Source organism: Palaemon carinicauda, chromosome 6, assembly GCF_036898095.1.
Source record: "Palaemon carinicauda isolate YSFRI2023 chromosome 6, ASM3689809v2, whole genome shotgun sequence".
NCBI lineage: Eukaryota > Metazoa > Arthropoda > Malacostraca > Decapoda > Palaemonidae > Palaemon > Palaemon carinicauda.
This window is the reverse complement of record NC_090730.1, coordinates 122,185,988-122,201,304: the sequence shown is the minus strand read 5'-3', so window position 1 is coordinate 122,201,304 and position 15,317 is coordinate 122,185,988. Positions and strand designations below refer to the sequence as shown.

Genomic DNA, 15,317 nt, shown 5'->3' with positions numbered 1-15,317 from the left:
AGCATCAAATCTGGGGGGAGGACGAGAAGATCCACTCCCTTCTCATCTGCCACCCACCACTCGAGATCCGTCTGTTCTGCTGATCCCATGGGGATCCGAATGTCTGGGGAATTGAAAGCCTAATTCCACCAAGACTTGAGTCTCCAAAGAAGAAATCTCATCATGAGACGACCATTGGGAACTAGATAGGCCAGTGATGAAAGGTGACCGAGGAGACGTAACCACATCTGGGCTGGAAGTTATTCTCGTCTGAGAAAGGGTCTTGCGACCTTTCTCAGCCTTGCTATTCTGTCGTCTGATGGGAAGGCTTTGTGGAGATTGGTGCGAATTATCATGCCTAGGTATACCAGTCTCTGCGTAGGAAGCAGGGAGGACTTCTCGAGGTTTACCACGATCCTCAGATCTTGGCAAAGCCTCAGAAGTTTGTCTCGATGTTGAAGTAGAGTTGACACTGAGTCTGCTATGATTAGCCTGTAATGAAGGACACAGCTGCCAATCCTGTGTGCCCAAGATGACACTAGGGTAAACACTCTGGTGAAGACTTGAGGTGCTGTTGAAAGCCCGAAGCACAGGACCTTGAAGTGGTATTTCCTATTGTCAAGGCCGAACCTGAAGTACTTCCTTGAAAACGGATGGATTGGGATCTGGAAGTACGCATCTTTTAGGGGCAGTGTGCACATGAAGTCCTGTGGTCTTACCGCTAGTCTATGTCTGCAGTCTCTATGCTGAACGGAGTTAGAAAAATTTGTTCAGAGCAGAGAGGTCAAGGACTGGTTTCCAGCCTCCAAACGCCTTTCTCACAAGAAAGAGTCGCCTGAAGAAGCTTAGGGACACGTCGAGAACCTCCTGGAGAGCGCTCTTCTTCAACAGGGTCTGGACTTCTGCCCGAAGGGCCAGCCCCTTTGCTGATGCCATGGCACAGGAGTCTATTGACACTAGATTTCTGGTCAGGGGAGAGAGAGATGTTATGAACGTGATGCGATACCCTAGACGAATCCCAGAGATTGTCCAGGGTTTGGCCCTGAGTTGCTTCCACCTGTCCGAACAACTTTGTGGACATCCCCCTACTGGTGGACAAGCAGGGGGAGTGCCTATCCTAGTGTTTGCGGCCTTGGCCGTTCCTTCAAGGATATTTTCCTCCCCTGGATGACTTTAGTGCATTTCCTGTCCTCGGCAGAAAAGGGCATCTTGACACCGTGCTCTTCGCTGCTATCTTGTTCGTCGTAGTCTTGGCAGAACGGGACTACTGAGGAGCTGGTGATTTAAAGGGCTTGGAAGTCAAAGCCCTACAGAGGAGGGAGTCCTGATGGGACTTCCTCCATCTCTCTGCAGATTGTTCCCCGTCCTTAGGCTCGAATAGATGGGCTCCCTCTAGAGAGGAATATCTGAGCCCAGCGATCTCGGCATTTGGGACTTGTTGGTGAAATCTCTCAGACACCGCGTCCTGACGTTTCAGGATGGTATTTACCCACAAGTTCGAAACTTGGTGGGCAAGAACCTCACTCATGCGAGTGCCTGAGAGTAGAAAAAGGCTCCATAGCTTTCCTGATGCGTTCCTTGGAGAAATCCTCAGTCCGTGCTGGGATTCTCAAGGTCCCTAACCAGACATCAAGCAATGAAGTAGCCTGCAGGGCGTAATTTGTGACCTTCAGGTTAAGGATCTCGATTGCCGAGAAAGAGCCCTGTCGGTTGGAGAGAGAGACTCCCTTGGTGAGCTCTTCCAAGGAGTGATGGAGAGGAAGAGCAAGACGAGGCTCATCCGAAATCTCAAAATAATTCCTCTGTTGGACACAAGGAGGCGGGAGAAGTGCTGGAATGCTGGGAGGAGGCATGTTTGGAAAGCTGTAGGGTGATCTTAGCCCTGGCACCCTTCAGCCACTGAGATCAGCCCAACGCTGCACTGGTCTTTGAGGGTTTCAGGGTGTCAAAGGACCGTGCCTTTGCCCTCTCATGGAGATATCTCTGGGTCGGTAAACCCATTGAAAACCCTTATGAGTCAGAACCTGCCCAGAATGCATGTTCTGACTCTTTGTTCTCCTTCCGACATTGGACTTGCAGCGAAGTCGTCTTCTTCCATCCACGCGAACTCTTTTCGGGGTGGGTCGCGGACATCACACGAGTGATCGGCCGATCTCTGTAGACTTAGAAGTCCTAGAAGAGGACTTCGGATGAGTTTTGGGAGTCCTTGGATTCTTTCCGAGGAAGGAGGTAGGACTCTAGCATCGAAGGCCGAGATGTCGTCCCTCCTGATTTCTGTTGGTGGTAGGGATCTCTTTGCGCGAGGGGAGGCTTCCTCTGAAGGTGGAAGGGAGGAAGTCCTTTCCTCACGTGACTCCCTCGGCAGAGGTGAGGTAGGAGAGTATCCGGTGGAAGATGCAGGAGGAGTGGGCTTTGATGGTCTAACCAGAGTCAGCTTTACCCTCGGGGAAGTGACCGCGTCTGAGACTCCTCTCTTTCTCTTTAGCGGAGAAGCCGCCATGGTTTCTCGCAAAAGGTCTGCTGGAGCTGTAGGATGCTCCAAAGAGCAGCCAGACAGAGCAGGATTGAAGGCTTGTACCACTTCCCTGACCATAGCACTGAACCATGGCTGCTGACTGACTGACACACTGTCAGAAAGATCCCCTGAAAGGAAAGGGACCGAAAGGTCCCACCGAGGAGTCTCTGCTGTAGGTAGGTCCGCCTTAGAGGAAGGCACTTCCGGAATTTCTGAACCCTTCTGAAGAGGTCCGTTCCTCTTTTCCCGGCGGACGTGCTGAAAGGCATTTGCAGGGAGGAGAACGAGGCAATGGTGACATGTCAATGTGATGTACCTTAACCTGGAGAACCTGTTGCTGGTCACTGCGAGAGTGTGCTGGTGAGCCCAAGTGCGCGGGAAAACGCGTGTGTGCAAGGGGAAGCAACACCATCTCTCAAGGACTGGGGTTGGCCACAAATGGGTCTACGCTACTACTCGACGGTCTCTCGGAAGAGGCCGAACGAGGAGGAGCTTCGGAGGAAAGTCGGGAGACGGAAGAAGAGGCCTTGGGGCTTTCCCCCATCGAAGGAGAAATAACCCGCTTAGACTTCTGTCGTCACCCAAAACTCTCCCAATGGGAGGCAGACCACTCCCGACACTCACTACACTGATTGTTACCATCACACCGTTGACCTCGTCAGGCGGGACAAAGGGTGTGGCGATCAGTTCTCAACGGCCAACAATAATTCCGCAGGGCCGATAATCGAGTCCAGGGCAGGTGCGCATGGTCGCAGAAGTCAACACACATACACACTAACACAAAGAAAAAGCAAAAAAGGATTATTGGCAGTCCAATAATAATGGCGAAGGATGAAGAACGGCAACGACTGTACACCATAAGAGCCAAAAGCTAAGTGAGCTAAATCACCGGTGTATGAGTGGGAGCTGTACCAAGCTTAACCCCCCTACCCCTGCTAACTAGCAGTATGGGTAGTTAACCCTTGCTAAATTTTAATTGCTCATTATTTCAGCTTCGCCGAAAGTAATACCCCTAATAAATAGCGTACGTCTGTATTCCAGTTACGGAACAAAGGCAAAAATTAATGAAATTATGTTCTTCCCTTCTTTTCTGGAAACTTACCGTGAACTGGCAGCTTAAGGGTTGCATACCAGTGCCAGTCTGCATACCACCAACTTTGAGTAGCACTGACGTAGACCATACTTCATAACATACAATACATACATACATACATACATATACAAAGGCACTTCCCCCAATGTTGGGGGGTAGCCGACATAAAAAAAAAAAAAAAAAAAAAAAAAAAAAAAAAAAAAGGGGGGGGGGGGCCCTCTACTCTTTACATTCCTCCAGCCTAACAAGGGACGCGACAGACTTCAGCTGGTACTGCTAGGGTGCCACAGCCCACCCTCCCACATCCACCACAAATGAAGCTTAATAATGCTGAATCCCCTACTGCTGCTACCTCCGCGGTCATCTAAGGCATCGGAGGCAGCAGCAGGGCCTACCGGAACTGCGTCACAATCGCTCGCCATTCATTCCTATTTCTAGCACGCTCTCTTGCCTCTCTCACATCTATCCTCCTATCACCCAAAGCTTCCTTCACTCCATCCATCCACCTAAACCTTGGCCTTCCTCTTGTACTTCTCCCATCAACTCTTGCATTCATCACCTTCTTTAACAGATAGCCATTTTCCATTCTCTCAACATGGCCAAATCACCTCAACACATTCATATCCACTCTAGCTGCTAACTCATTTCTTACACCCGTTCTCACTCTCACTACTTCGTTCCTAACCCTATCTACTCGAGATACACCAGCCATACTCCTCAGACACTTCACTTCAAACACATTCGATTTCTGTCTCTCCGTCACTTTCATTCCCCACAACTCCGATCCATACATCACAGTTGGTACAATCACTTTCTCATATAGAACTCTTTACATTCATGCCCAACCCTCTATTTTTTACTACTCCCTTAACTGACCCCATCACTTTGCAACCTTCATTCACTCTCTGACGTACATCTGCTTCCACTCCACCATTTGCTACAACAACAGAACCCAAGTACTTAAACTGATCCACCTCCTCAATTAACTCTCTATTCAACATGACATTCAACCTTGCACCACCTTCCCTTCTCGTACATCTCATAACCTTACTCTTACCCACATTAACTCTCAACTTCCTTCTCTCACACACTCTTCCTTCTGTGTCTGCAACCAGTACAGTATCATCCACAAACAACTGATTTACCTCCCATTCATGGTCCTTCTCGTCTACCAGTTTTAATCCCCGTCCAAGCACTCGAGCATTCACCTCTCTCACCACTCCATCAACATACAAGTTAAACAACCACGGTGACATCACACATCGCTGTCTCAGCCCCACTCTCACTGGAAACCAATCACTCACTTCATTTCCTATCCTAACACATGCTTTACTACCTTTGTAGAAACTTTTCACTGCTTGCAACAACCTTCCACCAACTCCATATAACCTCATCACATTCCACATTGCTTCCCTATCAACTCTATCATACGCTTTCTCCAGATCCATAAACACAACATACACCTCCTTACCTTTTGCTAAATATTTCTCGCATATCTGCCTTGCTGTAAAAATCTGATTCATACAACCCCTACCTCTTCTAAAACCACCCTGTATTTCTAAGATTGCATTCAGTGTTTTATCCTTAATCCTATTAATCATTACTCTACCATACACTTTTCCAACTACACTTAACAAACTAATACCTCTTGAATTACAATACATAAACATCTAAATTCTACGAGAAAAGATATTACAATATAACAGGTACACAAAAAACTACCTAAGTACAGGTATACAATAATTATTAGTAATTTAAGGTAAACTCACTTCCAGCTCCATTTTTCTTAATTCTTCAGCAAGGATATCCTGGATACGCTTCCTTGTAGCAGATGCAACCAAGGTTCGTAACTCGGCCACATCTTTCAAGAGCTGTAAAATACAGAAAATACTTTGAGAAAAAAATTCAGCCTATAACAATCACCAATTTATGGACAAAATAAATCATTTTTTTTCTCTTTACAAATATAATTCTCTTATGTGACTTAAACCAGTTATTGTACGTGCACATATTCAAAAGAAACTAATTAAAATGGCCTTTTAGTAGTTGTGAAAACTTTCACAGCACAAAATGCCCTTTTGAGAAGAGATATCAGTTACCCATAAGAGAGAGTTCATCTTGACTAGAGGGCTGACCAGTAACTCTAAAATAGCTAACAAAGATATCCAATACCAAAGACAAGTATAAGTGAAAGTAATAAACAACATCTGAACACTACAGAAAAAAAAAACTTCCATGTGAACAGAACCTACAGTATATCTGTGAATGTATAAATTTACAGTACATGACAAATTTGGAAGTAATTTGTATTTTTCCTAATGATACAAACCTGTAGCTATTTATAGGGGTATCTTTATTACAACCATTAAAATTTAGCGAGGGTTAACCCTTGCTAAATTTTAATGGCTCGTTATCTCAGCTTCGCTTAGCTATAGGGTGGGTGGGTGGGGGGAGCCAGCTACCTCTCTCACTCACACATCTGTGACTGTGCTTCACTTTGCTTGGAAGTAGGACTTCTGAGGAGGACAGGGTTGGAAGGTAGGTTTTGTATAAATAGCTACAGGTTTGTATAGTTAGGAAAAATACAAATTACTTCCTAATTTGTAATTTGTTCCATAACTGGAATACAAACCTACGCTTTTTATAAGGGTTGACTCACCCCTTATGGGAAGGAAAGCCCTGCCAATCTGGCCTTTTGGCTTTACCCAGGGTTTGCCTATATATAGGATAGAACAAAAGTAAGGAAACCCCAACACCTCGGTAAACCTTGCTAAGCATGGTTTACAGCCTACACACGCTGTGCATTGATATTAACTGTGACTGTCAAGGTATGTTATTACGAGTCCATAGGAAATAACCTAGTTCACCAAGATATTCCCAATACAGTACCACCTTGCTAGGGTATGGGGACATAACTGTATTTACACAATACTAGGTTACACAAAAGAGCAATGATTTACCTGAAGTAGTTGAGGTCAGCTTATGCAGAGGACCCAGGAAGCTGATTTCCCCAAGAGAGGGGAGGATGAAGAGAAGAAAAGAGCAAGCTATTCCTTTTCATTCACTCAGACTAAAACCAGGTAATCAACCAGGTAACCAGTGCCCTCAACCTTCTGCTATTTATCTATTAAGATTTTGAGGTACTAAATCAGCTATTGTGCAGCCACCAAAGGACCGATAGAGAATGTATCGTGTCTCCTGTGGGTCACATCTTGCAGGTAATGTGTGGTGAAAGTCGTTTGACGCTTCCACACGTCCACTTGCAGAACCTGTGCCACAGAGTAGTTTCTTATGAAGGCCAGGGACATAGCTATGCCCCTAACATTGTGCGCTCTGGGTCCACGCTTTGGAGAAGGATCTGGATTCAGCGCATGGTCAATGAACCTGCGAATCCAAGCTGTGTTGTGTTCTTCGTGATCCTCCTCTTATTTCTCCCAGTGGTGACAAAGAGCAAAGGCACACGGGGACAAGCTCTTGCTGTTCTCATGAGGTAGAGCCTCAAACTCCTCACTGGGCATAGAAACAGATGATCTGGATCATTGGTTACAGAGCGGAGACTCGTTATCGGGAAGGAATCGAACCTAGGAACCGCTAACCCCGGATTCTGAATCTTGGCAACAAGCTTAGGGATGAAGCTGAAGCTTACCACTCCCATCTCCTTGAATGAGAGATGTCAAACGAGAGACCATGAAGTTCATCTGCAGCAGATTCTCATTGGACACCCAAACCTGTAAAAATGGACAACGAGTCATGGATCGCCCTGGGGGGGGGGAGAGAGAGAGAGAGTTGCGGTAGGGGAAGCGACACCGTTTCGAGGATCGAGGTTGTCTAGGTGTTAAAGGGCTACTACTCGACAGTTCCTCGAAGGAGACCAAATGAGCAGGAGCTTCGGAGGAAGGTCGAGAAGAGGAAGAAGAAGCCTTTGAAGGAGATGAGTGCTGCTTAGACTTCTTTCGCTGTCGCCCAAACCTTTCCCACTGGGAGGCAGACCACTCCCGACACTCAGAACACTTGTTAACCACATCACAGTGCCAACCTCTGCAGGAAGGGCAAAGGGTGTGAGGATCGGTGTCCTTGGTGGACATGAAAGTACCACAGGAGCAGTCCTCAGGTCCAGGGAAGGTACACATGGCTGGCAGAAGTCAACACACACAAACACTGAAAAGAGAAAAAGCATAAATAGCATTAAAGGCAGTCCCATACTTGGTGAGAATGAAGAGCGGCAACGACCGTACACCATCCTAGCCAAAAGCAAAGTGACCTCAATCACAGGTGTGTGAGTGGGAAGGGTAGCGAGCTACCCTCCGCTAACTAGCAGGTTGGGTAGTTAACTTCGCAAAATTTTAATGGCTCGTCCTTTCAGCTTCGCCGAAAGTAATACCCCTAATAAATAGTCCAGTTACAGAACAAACTAGCAATGAGACTGTCTAGGAAAGAATATTCAGAGCTAAATGGGAATGTTGATATCAAACATAGACATTTCCCAATACCAACCTTAGGATGTAAAAAAGTATTATACCTATACTAGGTTACACAAGGGAAATGGTTATTACCTGCAGATAGGCGAGGCAGACTCATGGTGATGTTCACCAAAAGAAGGGAAGATGAAAGAAAGAACCAGTCATTCTTACACATCCACCCCAGACTAATCTCCGGTAACCTACGCCCTCAAACATCTGCTAATCATCCATCAAGGAGCCCGAGGCATTCTAAACCACTTGTTGAGCAGCCATCATAGGACCAATGGAGAACGTCTCCATTCTCCTGCTGGTCAAGTCTTGCAGGTAGTGGGCAGTGAACATCGTCTGACGCTTCCAAACACCAGCTTGTAATACCTGTGCCACACTAGTTGTTTAAATGCCAGAGATGTACTTATGCCCCTGACATCATGAGCTCTAAATCAAGGAGCAGAAGGGTCGGAATTCACTGCATGGTCAATGACCCTGCAAATCCAACCTGATCTTGGTGTTGGGGACCTTTTGATGGAACCTCTCAAACATCGCATCCCGACGTTTCAAGATGGTGTTAGCCCACAAGTTCGAGACTTGGGACAGAAACTCGATCGTGCGAGTGCCTGAGAGTAAGAAGATCTCCATAGCTTTCTTGGTACGTTCTTTGGATAAATCCTCCGAACGTATCAGGATACCTAAGGTCCCTAGCCAGATATCCAGCCACGAAGTGGCCTGCATGGCACACTTCGCCACCTTCTCCTGGCTAAAGATCTCAGTCGGCGAGAATGAGACCTGCCAGTTGGAGTCTCTCTCAAGAGGGACTCCCCTGGTAAGCTCTTCCAACGAATGGTGAAGGAGAAGAGCCAAACAAGGCTCCTCTAAGATCTCGAAGTAACTCCTCTGCTGTACACGAGGAGGTGGGAGGAGCTTGTTGCTGGCGCTGGTTCAGCTGGAGGAGGAAAGCTCGGAGAGCTGGACTTCGATCTTGTCCCTGGCACTCTTAACCCCTTGAGACCAGGGCAAAGCTGCACTGGCCTTCGAGGGTTTTTGAGTCCCAAACACTCGGACCAAGACCGTGTCTTTGCCCTCTCGAGGAGGAATCTCTGGGTGAGCAAACCCATTGAGAGTCCTCATAAGGGTCAGAACCTGCCAGAACGCATGTTCTGACTCCTGCAGCTCTCCTCCTGAAAGACTAGTGGGGGGTGGGGGGGAATGTGGCGATGGCGACAGCGCGTAGGAGAGCGTGCCGGAGACACCAGAGGGTGCGCAGAAGGAAGATTGCGCGCTTGCAGGATCAGGATGAAGAGTCCGTGCGGGCGATGATACCAGTGGGCGCGCGCGCAGGAGAGACATCTCTTGCGGGCAGGCGGGCGCACATCAGGCTGGGGAGATGGGCGTGGGCGCGCATCCTCATAGGTGCGTGTGGGTGATTGCGCGCAGGTGAAGATCGATGGCGCGTTGGCAAGCTTTTACGAGTGGGGGAAGCCTTCAACTTCCCTACTGCGCCCAGATCGGAAGATCGTGGACGCGCAGAAGGTTGAAGGCGTGCAGTGGCGCGCTGGCGTGCTTTAGCAGGAACATTTGCCAACGTTGAGCGCTGGCAACCTTGCCGCGCGATGTCCTGCTGCCTCGCGCATGGGAGGGTATTGGCGATTGCGCGATGGGGAATACCAGGGGTCGCGCCCGCGGGTGAATGTTGGTATGCATGCGCGAGGGCGAGGGTGCACGCGGACGAGAGCGTGCCGGAGACACCAGAGGGTGCGCAGAAGGAAGATTGTGCGCTCGCAGGGTCAGGATGAAGAGTCCGAGCAGGCGATGATACCGGTGGGCGCGCGCGCAGGAGAGACATCTCTTGCGCGTGGCCGCGCATGTGGGCACACATCAGGCCGGGGAGATGGGCGTGGGCGCGCATCCTCGTGGGTGCGTGTGGGTGATTGCGCGCGAATGCGTGCTGGCGAGGGATGGCGCGCAGGTGAAGATCGATGGCGCGTTGGCGAGCATTGACAAGTGGGAGAAGCCTTCAACTTCCCTACTGCGCCCAGATCGGAAGATCGTGGCCGTGCAGGAGAACAATGGCACGCAGAAGGTTGAAGGCGTGCTTTAGCAGGAACATTTGCTAACGTTGAGCGCTGACTAGCTTTATCAGGATCGTCGGCAGCAGGTGCGTAAGGGACGTATGAGGCAATTTGCGTACACGCCCTTGTTGCCCCGAAAGGAACCGTTGCCTGTTTCACAAAAACAGGATTGGTAGGCGCCCACAGCACATCAGCAGCCAGGAATGGCGACGGCAGGTCAGCAGGTCTGACGGGTGGAAGGTCGGCGTGTCCTTTATAAGGACGACCTTCCACCAAAGGGGATCGCGAACGATCCGCAGAGAGGTCCAGGGTTGTAGCAGGAACAGTCGGAGATCGATGACGAGACTTCTCTGCGGTGGACTGCAACGATGACGTTGAACCGAAGAGGCGCCTCCTCACACCCTTGTGAGGTGAAGGAAGGCCTCTCCGGCGAAGAGGAAGGCGAGCTTTACGCCGTATGCGCCCTCTGGGGGCTGTTGGGTCAGCGAGCTGACCGTCAGCAGTCCTCCGAAGGAGTCTCTGTGAGTGTACTCCCCCCAGGGGGAGAATCACTGGCAGGAGAGACTGTTGGACTTGGTTCCTCCCTCGAAGGTTGAGCAGAGGTCGAAGCTAAGCCTTCAGCTACAGCAGGTTGAGCAGTTGCAGAGGTCGAAGGTACCGCATCGGAAGCCTCTGCCACCACAACGTCGATGATAGACAGAGGATCAACCTCTGCCAAAGTCGGCGATTGCTTGACAGCGGCACCCAACCGGATCATGTCAAACAAGACTTCCTTGGAGGGCGAACCTTCGAGCCCCAAGGAAGACCAAAGCTGGAATAAATCATTAGTACTCACATTAATATTTAATTCCTCCCCAGGGGAAGGAGGTGGAGCTGCCTCGCTAGGGGAGGCAACTCCATCTCCCGAACCCCGAGGTCGGGAAACAGAACTATGGCCTATGCTACCATGCGACGGTCTCCCGGAAGAAACCGATCGAGGGGGAGCTTCTGAGGAGGTTTGGGCAACGGAAGAAGAGTCCTTGGGATTTTCTCTTTTCAAAGAAACCTTTGAAGGAGAAATATCCCGCCTGGATTTCCTCCGTCGCCGAGAAAACCTCTCCCACTGGGAGGTAGACCACTCCCTACACTCACCACAGTTATTAGTTCTATCACACCGTTGGACCCTACAATAAGGACAAAGGGTGTGAGGGTCCGTCTCGACCGCCGACATAAACGTACCACAAGGGCGGTCGGGTAATCCAGGACACTTGTGCATGATAGCAGAGGCCAACTTCACAAACAAACCCGTAGGAGAGAAAGCAAAAAGGCATTAATGGCTGTCAGACTACCACCCAAGCCGAGAGCAAAGTGGGCTCAAGCACAGGTGTGTGTGTGTGTGGGGGGTTAGCAAGCTACCCTCCCTATCCCCCGCTAACTAGCAGTGGGGTATTAAACCCTCGTTAAAATTCTAATGGCACGTCATTTCAGCTACAGTACGCCGAAAGTAATAACCCCTATTAAATAGCATGGTTTGTATGTCAGTTACGAAACAAATACTTTTTTAAGTTGGTACCTGTAATCATACCTAGGTATTGTATACCAGTCTTTGAGAGGTAAACAGGGATGACTTCTCGAGGTTCATCAAGATTCCCCGATCCTGAAAAAACTCAAGGAGTCTGTCTCTGTGTTGAAGAAGTGTCGCCACAGAGTCTGCTAAAATCAGCCAGTCGTCGAGGTATCTTAGGAGATAAATACCAATCCTGTGTGCCCAAGATGACACTAGGTCATGGGGCCCAGCCAGTATGCCAATATAAAATCACAATCCCCAGATCCTGAAAAAATCAAGCGATCTGTCTCGGTGTTGAAGAAGTGTCGCCACTGAGCCTGCTAAAATCAGCCAGACCTCGAGGTACCTTAGCAGATGAATACCGATCCTGTGTGCCCAAGATGACACTAGGTCACGAGGCCCGGCCAAAAAAAAAAAAAAAAAAAAAAATCCTGAAAAAATTCCCTAAGCTTTGTTTGGCAATGGAGAATGCGTATAAGAAATATTTTGTCAAAATTCCTCTTACTTTCATAGTTACAAGGTAATTAGTAAAAATAACTCAATGAACCAAAAACGTTCCCTACAAGAAAATGTAGTATTTTTTGTTATCGTAAATTTTGATAAATATTACATTTTAATATAAAATAAATTGTGAGCAACAGCATCCATATGGATTCTATGAGTCACAAGACGAAGTATTACACGGTAATTATACCCTTTGGCCATCAGTCCAAGAACAAACCTCAGAGAGTGCACATTTGAACTTGACGTTTACTTGCTTTTACGTATATTTTTCTGGATTTCGGCAAGAATTTCATTATGTCAAAGAGGAAAAGACAATTTCAACATCTCGCTAGCATAAGGAAGAAGAAAATTCGCTGTAATAAGAGTTCAGAAGTGGGTAATATGGGCGATATTAGCAGAGTTAGTGAATGAGAGATGATTGAGCGCCCGTCTCTCCTACACAATAAAAGTGATGGGCAGCACTCTAATTTATATCTTGACTAAACTGTAACCAAATTTTTCCTCATTTTTCCTCAGGATTACCTTCGTGTGAATATTTTACGACAATTGCACCTCCAATTATACACGATTGTCCTCAAAGCATCAATTTAATCACATCGCTCAAGGAAAAACTAAAGGACATACGTCTGCCCATCACGGCGTTTAGTGTGGGAAGCTCGGTCAGGTCAATCTTGGGTTGCAGCGGGGGGTTTAAAAATTTTGAAATCCCGCAACCAACAAAAGCAGGACAAGCGCATGGAAAAGAAAGGTTAGTTCGGGTGGGCTGATTGACACTGGCTTAATCCTAGTAAACCTTTTAACTAGATGTTGCCTATCCTAATCTTTGGTTGTATTTACAGTATATTCAGGACTTGTCCCAAAGAACTACAATCCTAACAAGGGGGTAAGATTGTAGATTGCTGTGATTAGCGAAAACGTAAGTCTGAATACCACTAAATTTCCAAGCTTACGCCACCAGCTGATAGGCGGACAGAGCACCGCCCAACGGGTATTATCCTAGTCAGGCAGGAAGCAATGGTTGGGAGAAATTTTACGATAGAGTAACTTGGCAGTGGCCTCAGCGACTGATGCATTATAATGACCTTTTCCCTACCTAACATTTCATGATTATTATTACAGGAGTATTAAATACCACTGTAAAGGGTGTGTCCCAACCAACTACAAACTTAACGGAGAGGTAAGAATATATAATGATGGGACAGCATTAAATTGTAAAAACAAACGCTTCATAGATTGGGACGACACGGGCTCTATCTATCGGGAAATTTTGAAACTAAGCAGGAGTTTCCCGTGATGTGTGAGCGGACCGGGCTGAACTCTGGAGATATTGCCGTGGTAAAGGTAAATCATAATATAATGTAAAATGATAAAATAGCTTCATAATAGAGTATAATACGGTATCGGATCATAATAAAGAAAATTTTTTCCCAAGAAGAAAAACGATTTGACAAGTAATAAAGATATCGCCTGTTCCAACAAACTACATTCTACCCACAGCGGCAACTCCAGCAAGTCGGACACAACAAATGGGGTAGGTCTCAACCGAGGACATGAAGGTACCGCAAGAGAGGCCCTTAGGCCCTAGACAAGTACGTACGATGCCACAGAATAAGGAGCACACAGACTTGAAAAGGAAAAGAATCTAGAAAACAACCAATGGCCAAAATCTTTTGACGGACCAGGGAGTGGACACGTCTTTTTTCCTCAAAAGCCAAAAGAAAAAGTGGCTCGGCACTACCCTCTGCTAACAAGCGGGTTGGATAATTGCCATCTCGCCTAACGTCTTAATGGCTAGTCTTCCAGCTTCGCTGAAAGATAATCTCTAATAAATAGCGTAAGGTTTGTAGTCTTTTGGAACAATTATAGGTAATTATGCTACTTTAATAGTGACACACAGCGAGTGTGCACAGCGCATCCATATACCGCTTACTACAACAAAGGAACCATAAGATAATGGTTAATTACGAGCAAAGCAAAGACAATTTGGGACATGTGGTAAGAATAAGCATTTACTATACTATATATTTTAATTTCCTACCACTTATGATTCTACAACTGCATATCATGTTTATTATGCCTTTCCCACTGGGATCCCCATAATCATTTTTAAACAAGGAGGAAAACTTATAAACGAAGGTGGATATAAAACCAAAGATATAAAAGTTGCAATTTATGGAATGTAAGAGCAGAATTGGATATACCGAAAGATTTAGTGTAAGAAAGGCTATCATAATGATGAAGACTAAGCTTCACAGTCTAGAAATAAGAATACTTTAAATAAGAAGATTCAAGTTGTGGGTTATGTGGGATAGAGGAAAAGATGGAGCACATTTACTCGCCAATGGCTCCAAAACCCTGTTTGGTCATACCTCCATTGCCACATCAGAGGTATAACTGCCCAAAACCTAAGTCATAAGTACTTAGAATGACCAACAAAGGAAAAAAAAACCATCACTAGGAATATGTATGGATACTGTATTTAATTACAAATTCACGAATCCGTACTGTTACCCTTAAACTTTATTAACAACTTCAAACATTACAGCTTGTCTAGTTGCTAGCTAATACACTGAAAAATCATCAGACCAAACATAAGTAGCCCTACAAAAATATATTTATCGACTTCAGTGAGAAACCTGGCATACACGTTCCGTGCCAAATGAACACGTGAATGTAAATCGAAACACGTACCTCTTCTAATTTGTTAGACATTATGAAGATGAAGTCTGTTAGTCGAACGTCTAGACTCTTTGCCTTGGATATAACGTATTGCGGAATCTAAGTTCTGACTAATTTCTTCCTCAGGGACGAGTCTATGGAGAGTCACAGTTCACAGAGATGGCAAAAGAAGATTGTTCCTTCTTCGATTCAACTGAGCTGATGTGAAGCAAGGGAAGCACCAACACCGAAGTCTTCCGAAGACGTTTCTGGAATTATGAGAGAATACTCAGTTATTTAAGTTCATATGGGCTATTCTATATGGATTGAGACTTAATATTATGAAATAGAATAAAACTGATTATATAAAGGCATTCTTACATATTTTTTTCAATACAAAATAATGAGCAAAATGTGAAATTCGATGACTCACTGTACGCTAATACACAGTGATTTGTTGACACAAGTCGCCGTAAATGTTTACAAATATACCAGA

The 15,317-nt window shown here is 46.6% G+C and overlaps 1 protein-coding gene across 1 annotated transcript in view; it reads right to left on the bottom strand.

Moving 5' to 3' along the window:
• The window catches only part of LOC137642639 (calcyclin-binding protein), an 84,467-nt gene extending 69,412 nt beyond the window's left edge, over positions 1 to 15,055 (bottom strand). Inside the window, exons 1-2 of the mRNA XM_068375391.1 lie at positions 14,855 to 15,055; positions 5,357 to 5,458 (exon numbers count right to left, since the gene is read on the bottom strand). Of these exons, the coding sequence (XP_068231492.1) occupies positions 5,357 to 5,458; positions 14,855 to 14,875 (123 nt within the window). The 5' untranslated portion in view covers positions 14,876 to 15,055. The remainder of the gene's footprint in view (positions 1 to 5,356; positions 5,459 to 14,854) is intronic.
• Positions 15,056 to 15,317: the final 262 nt, after the last annotated feature.